The 15,950-nt window shown below is 40.3% G+C and overlaps 2 protein-coding genes across 2 annotated transcripts; both read right to left on the bottom strand.

Annotated features, from left to right (window-relative positions):
• Positions 1–8,413: 8,413 nt before the first annotated feature.
• Positions 8,414–9,808, bottom strand: LOC5519582 (F-box/LRR-repeat protein 7). Its single transcript, XM_032364512.2, has one exon. The coding sequence runs from the start codon at positions 9,806–9,808 to the stop codon at positions 8,414–8,416; it is 1,395 nt and encodes a 464-aa protein (XP_032220403.2).
• A 1,942-nt stretch (positions 9,809–11,750) lies between these two features.
• On the bottom strand, positions 11,751–15,495 carry LOC116603423 (brain-specific homeobox protein homolog). The gene is made up of 2 exons (XM_032364605.2): positions 15,081–15,495; positions 11,751–12,681 (listed from the first exon to the last, which is right to left on the bottom strand). The coding sequence occupies exons 1-2, from the start codon at positions 15,373–15,375 to the stop codon at positions 12,272–12,274; spliced, it is 705 nt and encodes a 234-aa protein (XP_032220496.1). The 5' UTR covers positions 15,376–15,495; the 3' UTR covers positions 11,751–12,271.
• Between the last annotated feature and the right edge of the window lie 455 nt (positions 15,496–15,950).

Below are 15,950 nucleotides of genomic sequence, written 5' to 3'. Positions count from 1 at the left end.
CTTTAAATATAAAGATGGAGGCTACAGGGACTTATAAGTAGGGGCAGGGGCTCATGAGTAGGGGCAATCAACTTCCCTATATTCTGGTACTATATAGGTGTCACGGCGTTTCCTAGGATCAGGCTATTTTTAGACGCACGGATTAGCCAATCAGATGGCAGGGCAGAAAAATTGACTTTGTCTCAAGGAATCCAAAATTTTCAATTTTTTAGTGCACACGCCTAGAAAGTAATAGCTGTTCAAACATTCCATTTTGGTTTGAATGTATCAAATAACATTTGACCAAGAACTCTGCAAAGCCCTCCAATAACAACATTAGGTTTATAGCTACCAACTCCCTTGCTATAGCTTAAAAATACCCAGTTTGTTGCTATTATTTGCTGGTTTGATAAGATGTTGAGAATCAAGGCATATAAGTCAATAGCTTGGACAAATTTTATACTATGACTTTGATAACCAGGATTTGTTGGTGCCCTGCTTCAGTCTGTGAAGAGAAAAATCTGGACTTGCACCAAAGAAATGTCAGATTCTTAGAAGTTGTGTTAACACCATGCCAAATGAATGTATACAAAATGGACTTAATAAGCCTAGAAAGGAAACGACTTGACAAATTCTATCCTGCTGGATCTTGTGGACTTTCAACAGTTAGGAACAAATACAGACTTTAAAAGAAAAAGGTTGACACAATTCGGAGGTGCTTTTAATACACTATATTTTGGCAGGCCAATACCTGCAGTTAATATTTAATAGTAAGAGTAGCATGTTTGCAGCTAATATGGAAAAGTTCCAAAAAATAATTAACAAGAAAAATGATAATTATTATAGGGAGTTGTGTAGACTAAGTTATTTTACAGTAAACAAAAGTCAACAATAAAGCTTTTTGAGTAGCAAAACACAGTCATGAATGTAGCAGATATTATCATTAAAAGGAAAACTTCAGGATATTTTCCTTATCATTATATATAATTATCTATTACAGCGAAATAACAGACTGTTGTTATTACAGGGGAATAGCAGACTGTTTGAGTGGCAGCATAATCTTCCCCACAAGAGCTTTTCTGAAAGATTTAATTAAATCTTTCAGAAAAGCTCTTGTGGGGAAGATTAACAAGGACTGAAAGTGCATTACTGTAATGCTGGCAAGTCTTACATTATATGCATGCTTTTATACCTTCCTTGCCTTTTTTGTAATGATTATAAAACTTATTATAGTTTTTGGTCAGCCAAGAGTTCACATGAGAAACGACCACTTCAGTGGATACTCAATATAATACACATTATCTCTTTTTTTGGAAAGTCAAATTTGAACAAAGTAAGTTATTCATAACAGATCATAAATAACAAGTATAAATTTTCGAATTAAATGAAAATAGAATTTACAAAAAGACACTAACATCCATATTGAGGTTGCCTTTTATGTTAGTATACTTTTAGATGGATATTTTTCACAATTTCTTACCAGATCAGTACAGTGAGTCCAGGACAGGTAATGGGTGTTGATATACAAACACAGTTCCAGCTTTGAAGAGCTCGTTTAATAAAAATATTTAACAAAAACAAGACATAAACTTTCGTATGTTACTTCTTACACTATACCTAGCAGTATCAAACACCTTTTGAATGATAATATGGCCTCTCAGCGAGAGAATTTCGAGATCGAAACAAATGATCACTTATTTCCGAATTTATTGCTTTGCAAGAGCAAGAAAAAACGTCCTCGTAACAACGGTCGAGTCCACTTATGGAGAAATATATAGTCCAAGGCTAGTAACTAAATGTTTCTTTCTCTGCGACAAAAAGGATCCAGAGATAAGAAGGCATTTGACGACGTAGGAAGACTTCGAAAAGCAAGCGTCGTTTTCCACCTTCTCGGCCGCCATTTTGGATTCCTTGAGGCAAAGTCAATTTTTTCCGCCCTGTCATCTGATTGGCTAATCCGCGCGTCTAAAAATAGCCTGATCCTAGGAAACGCCGTGACACCTATATAGTACCAGAATGTGGGGAAGTTGATTGCCCCTACTTATGAGCCCCTGGTAGGGGCAATCATCTGTATTATGTAAATGTCACGGCGTTTCCCAGGATCAGGCTATTTTTAGACGCGCGCGCACGAACGGGCCAATCAGCTACGTTGACGTTGGTCGCGCGCGCGAGTGACGTGAGGCTGAACGCGCAAATTGCAGTTAGGAAGAATATTTTTTATCCATCGTCCGTCGGTTTTGTTTGTTTACTAAAAGAATATTAAAGCTAGGATTCAAAGTCGTAGGGAGGGTTGGATTCATATTAAAGAAGAGAGCAACAAAAGTCAAAGTACCGAAGAGAAAACATAGCTTTTTGTCTGAGACTGCGCGTGCAGTTGAGCTCAGCCAAAACGTCAGCACAAAGGTCGCATCTGATTGGCTCATCCGCGCGTCTTAAAATAGCCTGATCCTAGGAAACGCCGTGACACCTATATAGTACCAGATTGTGGGAAAGTTGATTGCCCCTACTTTTGAGCCCCTGGTAGCTATTAATATAGAGCTGATGTATTTTTCGTGTCATGGTCTCTTTAAATGTATGCATGTCTTTAGCATAATTTACTTCTTTTTTGTTGTCTCTGAGCACAAAGGATGTAATATGCACTTAAGCCCAACCCTTTTCAACATCTTCATCAATGATATTCCAGAAATATTCTCTTCATCGTGCGACCCAGTAAAACTCGATAATACGTCAAAACTTCTCCTCTATGCTGATGATTTGGTTATACTATCAGACTCAGCCACCGGTCTAGAAAATTGCCTCCAGAAACTAACAATGTACGCAGATAAATGGAAGCTCACAGTAAATATGAAAAAATCTAAAGTATTAGTTTTTGGTCCGCAACAATACCGGCGGCAATTTACAACACGTAAATGGGACTACGGTGGAGAGCCATTAGAATGTGTAGACGAATACACATATCTAGGTCTGAAGTTTCATTTCTCGGGAAATTTTAGTGCCCTAAAAAGTCGGGTGTCTACAAAACGAAGACCTAAAACCTAAAACCTGTGACCCCAAAAGCTACGACCCCAAAAGCAACGACCCCAAAAGCTATGAATCCCAAACATGCCGTAATTAGCCTACCTTGTCTCCCAAAATGGCTACACAGCGTGGAAGTTTCATGTGGAATCAGTGATCCTTATGAGATAATAAGCTTATTCAATTTGTTTTTTTTTAATTGGGAAATAGTGATCTACTTGTGTTTCCAGGTGGTCGTTTCTTGAAACGCCGATAAACTCAGAAACCCGGAATGTCACCCGGTAAACTTTTTCGGGTGTTTCTTCCAAAATCTTAATTGCCCGCTAACTTTATACGGGAAATCGCTTCATGTCCTAGTTGTGTCGAGTTGTAGAAAGTTTTCATCAAAGATAAAACCACTCCACTGCCCGGAAAAAGTGGTCCAATCAAGGCTTACATCATTTTATCGGATTTCCTTCCAACCAATCAGGTTTCATCTCTGTCAAATGATTTGACATAGATAGACAGACAGACAGACAGACAGACAGACAGACAGACAGACAGACAGACAGACAGACAGACAGACAGACAGACAGACAGACAGACAGACAGACAGACAGACAGACAGACAGACAGACAGACAGACAGACAGACAGACAGACAGACAGACAGACAGACAGACAGACAGACAGACAGACAGACAGACAGACAGACAGACAGACAGACAGACAGACAGACAGACAGACAGACAGACAGACAGACAGACAGACAGATAGATAGATAGATAGATAGGGGTTTTATTCAATTGCCATGGCAGTATTACAGACTGAATTAAGGCAAAGGTCCAGCACATATAGCGTTATACTATTACAGAAATCGGTAAGTAACAAAGTCACCAAAGCGTTTAGTTACAGAAATATGTTTGTAGGTATTCATACTGCCGGATCTTAGTGAGTATCCATGCACATTATTAATTACGCCTCCAGTAATTACAGATCGAAAGGGTTCTTGCTCCTTAGCGGAGGTCATGAGACTGATACAAAGCTCGCGCCTTTGGAGCCCGCTGGCTTCCAAGGCCTCCTTGTATCGTAGATGGGGTAAAACGATACGGAGGGCCCTCTTTTGGATGCCCTCAACAATGTCGACAAGGAACCCTGTTATGTTAGCCCATACTGGACCTGCGTACTCCACAACATATCTAATGAGTACACAATAGATGGCAACAAGATCCTGGACCGGTACTCCAGATTTCTTAAGGAGCCGGAGAGCGTAGAGCCTTTTGTTTGCCTTCTTAACTACATAGTCTACGTGCTTATTCCACGATAGATCTGAGCTAATGTGGACGCCGAGGATTTTGTAGCTTTCAACCCTTTTAATCACGGAGCCCATGAGTTGCAGGGCATTATCTGGCGAGGGCTGGTACTGCAGGAAATTAATGACTAATTCCCGACAGGCGATGAGGTGTGGCCACTGATTTTGACGCGCTGTGGTCGGGCTGTGAGAAAGGCAGCAATCCAATTTTGGAGATACTCGTTGACTCCCAGGAGGTCGAGCTCAGACATTAAGACGTTATGGTCGACTAAGTCAAAGCCCTTTGAAAAGTCGGCAAAAAATATGCGCACATAATTTTCGCCTCTTTCAAGCGATTCAAGGATGCAATGGAGAAAATACACCAGGGCCAGCACAGTAGACTTCCCTGATACAGAGAACTGTTTAGGGTCAAGCTTATCCCATTTAGCTGTCACAGTGCGCCTAAAAATATAAACAGCTTTGCGAAATTATTAGAAGTTTTTTTTTACAAAATGAGACTTTATTTACTTGTTCTTTGTCTTTCTTTCGAAAAATGTCGATGCCACAGCAATTTTTGGGGTGCAAGTTGTCTACACACATCGACAAAACAAGGATTTCAATAACTATTTAGCCAATCTATTCATAAACTTTGGAAATTATGTCGGGAACCCGTATCGGCACGCTACGCAAAAGCTTTGTTTTGATAAACGCTCTTCCTCGCCAGGGAGTTCGAAAACTTCTCTGGAGGCATTTTTCTAAATAACCGGTAATTGCCGGGTCTGTTAGGTTACCGGGAGAGTTTTTGGGATAATTTTTCGGGCAAAGGAGCATGTCTGAAAAATGAGTGCAACTAAAATTTTTAATGGGACAAATAATAAACGACGATTAAAATTGTTCATTGACATTGGCGCGCACATGAGAATATTTCCTCCATGAAAAGCACAACAAAATTTGCTGAATTACCTCATTAGGATCACTGATTCCATATGAACCTTTCGCGCTGTGTAGACATTTTGGAAACAAAAGGTAGACTAAATAATAACTAAATTTTTTGGGGGGTCGTAGCTTTTGGGGTCACAGGTTTTTGGTATTAGGTTTTAGGTTTTAGGTCTTCGTTTTGTAGACACCCCTAAAAAGTCTATACAACGAAGCCACACGTGTATACCACTGTATTTTAAACCGTCTGTCAAATGTTGAAAATGTGTCAATACAAGTACTGTTGAAATTGTTTTCGTCACTCGTTGTACCAGTATTACTGTACGGTTGTGAAATTTGGGGTACATGCCTTTTAGGAATGGCTTCATCGTATGACATTTTTGAGACTAAATTTTTCAAAGTATCCAATGATTTCGAAAAACTAAAACTGAAGTTTTTCAAGCGTATACTAGGAGTCCACTCAAAAACTACAAATTTAACTATATAAGAGAACTGGGAAAAGCCCCACTAATAGTACAAATTTCTTCCCTGGTGGCAAAATATTGGTGCCGAATAAAAAGTAGGATATATGAAAACACCTTAGTGGGGGAAACGGCGAAGATCAGCCTTTCTTCAACATCTAATGTCCCTGTAAGGTTTATCGATTCCCTATTTGCTCGGTGTGATTTAAAGACACTACAGGAAATAGATATTGAAGGCCAGCAAATTAATACCCTAGGAAAATATATTAAGAAAGTACTATATAAAAGTAATGCAACATTTTGGAAAACCCTGGCACAATAAAATCGAAATAGTGGAAAGCTACGCACTTATTGCAAGATCAAGACAAATTTTAAACTAGAAAAATATTTATCAGAAGCTAATGTTAGACGCCGACAATCTATGACTAGATTGCGTGTCTCGGCACACAAACTAGCAATTGAAACAGGCCGCTATAAAAATTTACCTTATGAATTAAGGATTTGTGTAAAATGTGAAAAAAAATAGGGTTGGGGATGAGTACCATACCTTAATGGAATGCGACTATGTCAATGATATACGTCGAGTATTTTTTTAATGATCTATTTGCAATCAATAACTCTGCCAAAAGACCTTTTTTGTATATTATGAGCTTAACAGATGACTCCATTACTAGCCTTGTCCTGAAATTTTGTGATGATGTAATTAAATATTATGAATGGAGGATAGGCATATAAGCCAACCTACTTTGTATATTATCCTAATATACCTGTATTGGTATTTATTGGAATAAAGTTATTATTATTATTATTATTGACATACCTGTCAACTCTCCCTAGGCAGGAGTCTCAAGATTTTGGACCCATTCTCCCGCTCCCCTGCGGTGAGCCCAAATCTCCTGCTTTTTAGCGATTGTTATCGCTTCCAAAAAATTATTCTAAAGAAAATCATCATTTTGCCTATTTTCTATTAAGATATTTAAAACAACAATACCCATCCCTCCCCCCAAAAATGAATATATCCCACACCTTCTCAAAAATTTTTCATAAGCCTTGAGATTTTCGGATGTTGACAGGTATGTATAAAGAAAGTAATGTTTTGATGATCCTTCAAGCATATAAGCCAACCTACTTTGTATATTATCCTAATATACCTGTATTGGTATTTATTGGAATAAAGTTATTATTATTATTATGCACGTGCTAAGGCACGCCATGGAACATGGACCTAGCTGAGCGTGCCGAGCTGTGCCCATAACGACATCACAATTCCCGAGAGACCCTAGCGCGGAAAAGAGCCCAATATTTTCCAGTGTACATCTCAGCGAGCTGTGCGTGGCGTAACCGACTAAGACAGGGCTGGGATCCTGGTTATTGCCTCCCCATAAATGCGCGGGTACCTCAGGTTCCTTTGTGTTGTACAGTTCGCTAGATAGCTGTGCTGGGGCCGAAATCTCTAGCCTATCCGTAAAGCTTTATGCTGCCATACGGTGTTTCAGCGCATGTCTGGAAGTATGGTCTATTTTTTTTTCTGACCAGGAGTAGGTTCGATCCTCGGCCAGTGGACATTTTTACTTCTTTTTTTTTTGCTATCACTCATAATTACATTTTTATGATTATGCCATTAGCTCTCCTCGGCTCGCCGGTCTCGCCTATTAGCCAACGCATAGCCAGGATTCGCCTTTTTTTCTTTGGGGGGGGAGGGGTAGGGGCTTGGGGGGGGGGGGCATGCATTTATAAATTGCTTGAAACTCGTTTGACTCTTGAACCGAGAATACTTATTTTCACAATCGTTGTCTTGCCGTCTACACGAGCAAACTTTAATTGACAATAAACATTGACCGCTAAATAAGACAGCAATTTTTCATTGACAATGTTTATTTTCTTTAGATTGGCCAGTTCTGGCGTCATCTTCACGAGCACTTAATTCAAAGGGGGGTTGACGCGTACCTCGTGCACACTCCCCCCCCCCCCCCCCCTCCTCCAGGTATGCGCCCGATTTCAATAATACATTTTGATGTCATCTTAGCATGATCTCTGCCGCCATTCCTATACAATTTCTTATGCTATTTAAAGTCGATCTCTGCTGTGACAGCCCGACTTATCATTCTAGTATGTCTTCTAATGTTTGGAGGTATGCTGTGACAGCCCGACTTATCATTCTAGTATGTCTTCTAATGTTTGGAGGTATGCTGTGACAGCCCGACTTATCATTCTAGTATGTCTTCTAATGTTTGGAGGTATGCTGTGAAGCCTGCTAGTTGACAGCATCTGCAGGCTTAATATTCGGACGTCTCTCAAGCCTGAACTTTGACATCATTTTTTCATTTAGGCTAAGGCTATTAAGAGCAGGGCCGTAGCAGGGGGTTGGGGGGAGGGGGGGGGGGGTGAGGCACTGGGGGCACCTGCCCCCCCAATATTTTCAAAAATAAAAAGGAAATGACCAGTAGGGGCGTGGCTGTGCCCCCAGTATTTTCTTAATGTTTCTGTATTGTGCCCCTCCAATATTTCAAAGCCTTCCACGGCAATGAGAGTCGGGGCGTGGGTCACCGCATCAACAGCACATAGCAAACCCGAGTAGGCACGTGCATGAATGCGCTTTGTATTCATTCTGAAGTCGTATTCTAACTCGTATTACCATAAGAGGGGCGGGTCACCGGCATCAGGTCCCCCAAAGGCCCGTGCCTCAATACACCTTGTATTCTGTTTTGTGTCGATCTTGTGTAGTATAATGTCAATACTTGGCTATCCTCTTTTCACTGCACATCGAACGTGGTCAAGTACTGTAAGCGTCTTCTTATTTTTATTCTCATCCGCTCTCTGATATCATCGCAGCCTTTGAGAACCAGCTTCATCAAGTACGGGCAACCACGTGATAGGGACGACACACCCCTGTCGCTGCACCCACCGCAGTCTCCCAGTTCCAGACCAATCAATTCGTGTGAATGTGTTGCAATGGCAAACAAGTCGCTGTCATGTACGCGTCTGACAAGCACCGATAGCCATTTGAGCTTCTTGCAGTGTGCTACGATATGTGACATACATTGCCCTGTCAAGTTCATTGGTTGATAGTAGAACTCCCCAAAAACAAGGCTCCTCAGATTCGGACAGCGCTCGGTGAGCTTCGTCAGAGTTTCGTCATTCATTCGGGTGTCGGTTATTTTAAGCGATTGCAAGTTTGGGAGATTCTCTGCCCGATTCATGCTTTGGTTTGTGAGATCGGATACTTGGTATAGTCTTTCTATCTCTAAAGTTCTCAACATGGAGCAGCTTAGTAAGATTTCTTTCAGCCCTTGGTCTGTCACTTGTTGGCATTCCCTTATACGGAAAGTCTTCAGACATTTGCATTGATTTGCTATCGACTTGAGGGACTCATCGGTTATAAAGAAACACCAAGTGAGGTGGATGCACTGCAAATCGAAACAAACCCACGATACTTGCTGTATCACAGAATCTCTGACATTTTCGTGCCAAGTGCCCGTAGGGATAGTGTCGTGCACGGCCAAGCGGACGAGCCCGCGTTTAAAGTCACAGATGGTCAGAAGCATGCTACAGCAGTTGCCCTGGTTACCTATGCAAACTCCTGAGATATTTCTGCACCTGCGTACTAGCTCCTCGAATCCATTCTCGGTGGTAGCAGTACAATAAAGATTTATGCACTCCAAGTTTGTGCAGTATCTGGCGACTTCCTTTAAACTTGCGTCCGTCACTTTGAAGCAAGCCTTGAGATCCAAACGCTTCAGATTCGGACAGTTTTGGGCAATTAAAACTACCATCCTATCATCCACCCACGCAACTCCGCCAACATCCACCTCTTGAACTCTTGCCCCAAAGTAGAAAATCCATTCAGTAAAGAATTCAAAGCATCTTCCTGATGAGAGCAACTCCAGGTCATCTCCAAGGTTGATCTTTTGCCAGATGCTGAAGTCAAAAAGAAGCTGGTACCATTTCCAACAAACGCATCTCAGAGATAGGCGCGACTTAATCGGCAAGAAATGAAAAATCTTCAGGAGCAAGAAATCTGTAACATTAGAAAGCTGGCTTTCCAGCACTTCTGTTGTCTCGCTAGGGGACAATATTCGGACGGAGCCTTTTGCCCCGGACAACATGCTTTTTAAGCGATCAATGAATTCAGACGACTCTTCCACCATGTTTTTTTTTGGCTTATTGTGACGTAAATCTAACAATTTTTACGTCATTATATCGAAGTCATAGTGGATGACGTCATGAACTAAAGGCCCTAGAGAATAGCAAATGGTGAATCACCAAAGGCTCAACTATATCATCTTAAGTTTTGGCGCATTATAAAAAAAACGAAATATTTTCAACTGAATATTTTTATGCGCGCACAAAAACATCTAGGACTAAAACTGCGCGCACTGTTTTCGAATCATACTAGGGAAAATCGTACTATACACAATGGTAAGTTGGCTGAGGAGGGTGAGTTTTTGTGTTTGGTAATCCGTTTACTTCAAGCTCATGGAGAAATGAACAGCCCCTTGTAGGAATTGCCCCTGTGCAGTGGAACCTATTGCGCATGCTCAACGATGGAGCAAAGACTGCTGGGTATCCAAGCGAGCACGAAATGAAAGAAAAATAATCGTGATTTAGCAATATTTTCAGAAATAACGAGGCAATTTCTCGGTCCATTGTAAAAGCCTTATAAAACTTTTTTGAAATGATTTTTAAGGAGTAAATCTATTGGCATACGATATAGTGGTATTCATGCTAGTGAAAGATAATAAAATGGTTTATTATCGATCTACTTGCAGTCAAATAAAGATTTCTGCGACTGAACTTCTTGAACGTCTAGAAGATTATGCATCGTCACAATTAAAAACACCCGCGACTTTATTGAAATACCTGCGACCTAAGACAGAAACAAACTACAGATTTTTCCCGTTTATAAGTAAGACTGCAAACACTCTAAAACATTCAACACCCTTCTTCATCAGTCCATCTCACTAAAGTCGCTATTTGTCATCATAGAATGTTAAACGAGCGTCAGTTTGAAGGATAAGCCAGTTCGCGTGCGAACAGTTTCAAGGATTTGTGAATACGCGCGCGCGGCTTTCGTTGTGCACTTGACTTATGGGAAGTCAGTTGTCTACATCATGACACATGCCACCTCATCCATTTCTCTAATAAACTAATTGTGTTTACCGTCTAATTTCTGCTTTTTGTTAGAAGTTTGAGTTCCGTATTCGGTAATGTTGACACATCATTTTGAAAGATGCAATTTGAAAGTGTTTTACAGATCTACATAATGGTACATTAACAGCTAATGCCTGAACTCTTTATACTTATTCACTTTGTCAACTGCATTTTATATGGTTTACCCGCTTGATAAAACGCATTATCTTGTTACAAAAATAATTTTGCCGCAATAATTGTTATAAATATTTCCATTGAGATAGAGATACTAGAATAAATCAAACATAGAATAGAAATCAGGCTGGGATGCGCATTGATATAGGTGCGAATCTAGATATTATATGGAGAAGGTACAATATTTGAATTAATATTACAATATCACGCCAAATAACATATAAACTGAGTTTGCGAATAACACCGTACTGAGATTTTGTTACACTGATGCTTAGGATTCTTAATTGATTAAGATATGAAATACATGATCTTGGTTTCTGGGTTTTTTAGATTCTCCTCACTCCTTTAGTATACTACACTCATCTTCAGCCTGGTAAAGGGGGGTATGGATCACGTTTCATGGACCAGGCAAAATGGCTTTTCACGTTTCACGGACCGAAAAAGTCGTTGAATCACGTTTCTCGTAGGGTGAAAAATGGCCAAATCTCGTTTCACGAAAATACCGTTTACCACCCTGCATCTTCACTTTGCATATCCTAGGGTAGTAAAAATAGATGGTTTCAGGACCTTTTGAAGTAGGAATGCATTAGATTGGATGAAATGGAATTTGGGTCCCATTTCCACGGGGCCACGGACCTCTCCATTAAAAATGTCGCTTTGTCACCCGCTTTTAATTACATTTCCCTTTTTGAAAGTCTAGATCCGACTCTTAACTTGTCAGAACTTAGAGTAGTTACAAAGGTATATACATCAATTTCAAATATATTGACAATACTTTTTTTTATTATAAAAATCCTGATTATATGTATATGCATTCATCCTCGTTCCACAATTTTACTTATTGTACAAGTTACCAAAAAACATAACTTTTAACATAAATTTTTCACTCATTCAAACGACGCAAAATAATAGCTGCTGTTTCACTCTAAATATTTCTATACATTCTATAAACATTCAATTAGAAATGAGACATCTTTCTCATATAACAGCAAGAAAATATGTACAGCTTGCAAGAAAAATGTCTCATCTGCATATCATGCCTGCACGGGGAAGGTTTCCAGTGGATCAATCAGGAGAGACACTCGTGCAAAGCTTTATTGTACAGGTGAATGGCTTCCCTTATATATGGTTGCCAATCATTGTCTTCTGAGTCGCTTACGACTGGGAATTGCTGTCGCGAGGCATATGGCATAGCGCCCCGCGCACTTCGTTTTGAACACAATCCTGAATGGACATCTACGGTTGTATATGTGGATATAATCTATTTACACAAACCTAAAATAGTCCTAATCTATCTTTGGCGTTTCACTGCGCTCTTCAGAGACAGCGGTTTCCGAACTTTCGGCATGCGCCTCCTCTCCGTCTAAATCACGTCTTTCTTCCCTCTCCCCCTCCGTAGAGTTTGTCGCCTCCTCGGCATCGCTTTTGTTTCGGTTAGATTCCTTCTTCCACTTCATACGGCGGTTCTGGAACCAAGTTTTGACCTGCGTTTCATTAAGCCCCAGCGTCTGTGCAAGTTTTGCTCGACTCGAAGTATCCAGGTATTTCTGTTCGCTGAACGTTTTCTCTAGCACGCGCAACTGGAGATCGGTAAATACCGTCCTTGATTTTCGACATCTCCTGCCACTCGGCGTGCGAATTGTCGGCTTGAGGCGGAAGTAGACTGGTAACGAGTTCAGCACCTCTGGGCTGGGGTCTGAGGAGAGGGATTATAAGTCATGCTTGGTTCGCCTTTTAGGTGGTGGTGTGATTGGCTTTGTGATTGGCTAATGCACAGTGCGCAGGTAGCAAAAATGCTGAAAGGAGTGTTTGCTTGATTGACAAGTGCTTGCGACTGAATCCCAAACTGTTTCGCTTGTCACAATTCAATTGATTCCATAAAACTAATTGAATCGCTAAGAGTTTAGAACTTCAAAATCCAGACAGTCTGTTGGCGCTGGCAACTCGCCCTTTACACGACTATTGTTTTTGATTTTGACAAAACATTCAAAAAAGCTAAATATTGAAAAAAAAAATAATCAAAATTATACCAGCTTTCAAGCAGCAAAAGTTCCGATGGATAATGTTTTGATAAAATTTTTGTTTTTAAAATCTCCCCGGTTGTTTCTTGTGGAAAAGAAATGGTGAACAAAGGGTGTAATAGTCAGACAGGATTTTCTCTCTTCCTGAGTCAATCTCGAGTCTTCCGTAAGCTATTAGCCGGGGAGAATGGAAGGTGAAGGTAACACGGAAATGCAGACTTCTAATACGTCAAGAAACGCAGCACGAAACTGGAAACAAATAGAACCACCACTACTTTTTTATTCAAGCACTCATGACACCTTAAGAATTTTTTTAAATAAAATGAGTCATAAGACCGCTATAAAGACCTTAGTGTTTTGTTTTTTGAGACTTCGAAATTCAAAAGGAGAATAATATTTCCTCAGTGAAATTTCTTTGGGGCAACAAAGTGTGTAATGTAAAGTACGTTCTTCAAAGCAAACTCGTTGATCTTTCCCTTTTGATTCTAATGTGGTAATTTACGAGCTGAGAGGAAACAATTTGCAGTTCATTGGTTATTTGCCGCATTTCTGGTGGCCATTTACGCGAAACACTTCCGTACAGTGACGGTTTAGTTTACAGCCAAAGAGTAAATGTTGGTACTAAAAGCCCTATAGTGGCATACACAGGCACAAACTATTCCCCATCACATACAAACACAGCTGCAGCTCCCTGGCCTCGCTAAATGCGATTAAATTACACTAAACATCACGCTTGTCTTCACTTTGTGCTTTCATTTAGTACTTTACTGAAGTACTTAAGTTTGAATTGTCCTAAAAACGTAACGCAAACTGCGAAAATATGGCAATGGAGAAAACAAACAGCGATGAATCATAGTCAGCGATCCCGCATCAATTTTATTACATTCACTGAAAGTCTCGTCAAAGCGAATATTATTTTTTTCATTGAAGCAGAACCTTTTTTATACACCAGTTTTCGTACACTTTTCTCTAGAAAGAAAATCCAACATTTCTTAAGGAAGTCGATGTAAGATTGTTCACAATATGGTGTCTACGAAACGAAAAACAAAATCGGGTTTATTACGATAATCGTTGTATAGTAACTAGGTGGCCGGAAATTTCTAAACGCCCCGAAATAACAAATTAAAGTAATTCAATCAAACCCAAGATGTTGGCTGATAAGCGCACCTTTGACAATCGTTTTTAGGGAAAAAGAGAAACTTCATCTATAGTTGCGTGTTCTTCCAAAGAAAAGATAAAGAAGTTAATATAAAACGGCAAAAAGAAAGCAAAAAGGAAAAGGAAGTGTGCATTTGGTTGCCATCAGAATTCGTTTTTCTATAAGTCTCTGAAATACTTTTTCTTCATGGTCAGATAACAAACGAAAAGAATGACTGATTGAAAGCCAATTTCGGTTCATTTAGACACTGTTTCGTAGGAGACGAGGAAATTGAGCAACGATTATCGAAGTGACGAATGTGTTCGTAAGATGAGCAAAGTTATTTCCTAACGCTATCGTAAAATCTTTAACTCGTTATAAGCTCGCGTGCCCTAGCGCTTTTGATAACCGACATAATGCTTGGCTTTGTTATTCAATGAGGTATGAAAGAAATATCAACAAAATTGGCGAAATTGGGCAAGAAATTTTATATTTTAGTCGTGTTAAAGACAACACATAAATGACTTTAACCAACCAAAATCGAATTCGAAACCTCAGTTGAAGATTGACTTGAAAAGAAAAACTAGTTTAGAGCTAATAGTTCGCAGTTCGCAGATAGGTTTTTAAAAGAAGAAGCAAACAGAAAAAACCGAACGGTAGCACGAAGAAAGTTCAACCTTTCGCTATAAAGAGATGACTTAAATCCTTTTTGTAGTATAACTTGTATTTCAGTAGAAAAGAAGTGGCTTTTATGGCAAAAGCCGAAAGAACACCCCACTAACAATAGTTTAGTAATGCGCGGAATTTTGAACGCTCTAGAAACTAGTAAAAGGGGCACAGTGGTTGGCAAAGTGAGTGAAAACTCCGTGCGACATCGGTACAATACACTTCGAGTACTAAGTATCATAAGGGTATATGGGATAGAACGTAATTTACCTTGGTATATTTGCTCGTCTGGTCGGTGGGCGCGACTGTGTTGTGGAGATAGAATCGACTGCATTCCGAACGATCCGAGAGGGCTACTGACTGGTGGTGAGAGCCCTGCGGAATGCGGCTCCTGGGGACATTGCTGACGGGGAAGAAGATAAGGCGACTGCCTCTGCCTTAGGAGGATGTCGTCGATGAGGAAGGAGGTGGAGCGGCTATGGTGCTGAGGGCTTCTTGCTAATGGCATGCCCGACATGTAAGACGGTTGCTGGTAAACAAGCATTGAGTCTTGAGGATAGAACATACTTGCGCGATGGTGATGAGTCGAGTTGAGGTTGTGCGAATGGAGGGATCTCAAGTTAAGTGGACGTTTATACCTCGAGTGCGAGTGCGCCGTGGAAGTACCGCCCTTTGTTCGCGGCCCCGACTATATAGTCATTTAAAGTGATTGACATATTGTTCGGATGTGTGTTTGAGTTTACAGTTTTGGCTTATTAAATTAATCCCTTGCTAATGTCAACTGAGGGGGGAGTTATGGTTTATCTGGCTGATTGCTTTGTTTGAGGGATCTCACGCCTGACTAAAGGCCCATTCAACTAAACATTCCCCCCAACAGGCGACCCGCATTGGAATAGAAAAAAACACTAGAGTGATTTTTTTCTGTAATTCTATTTCAATTAGCAGATCTCCCGCGACAACGTTTGACAGTTAGAAATAATTATCAAGGAAATAACCCAAGGTGGAATTCAATTGGCGATTACAAACAAGAGAAAACAAAGAACCCAATAAAAGGGGGGCCTTTCCACGAAATGAATACACGATCGAGTTGGGCTGCTCTGTCAACTTGACGATTTGACGGACTTAAATAAATAACACAAG

The sequence above is a fragment of the Nematostella vectensis genome, chromosome 4 (genome assembly GCF_932526225.1).
Source record: "Nematostella vectensis chromosome 4, jaNemVect1.1, whole genome shotgun sequence".
Taxonomy (NCBI): domain Eukaryota; kingdom Metazoa; phylum Cnidaria; class Anthozoa; order Actiniaria; family Edwardsiidae; genus Nematostella; species Nematostella vectensis.
This window is presented reverse-complemented; position numbering and strand designations above follow the sequence as displayed.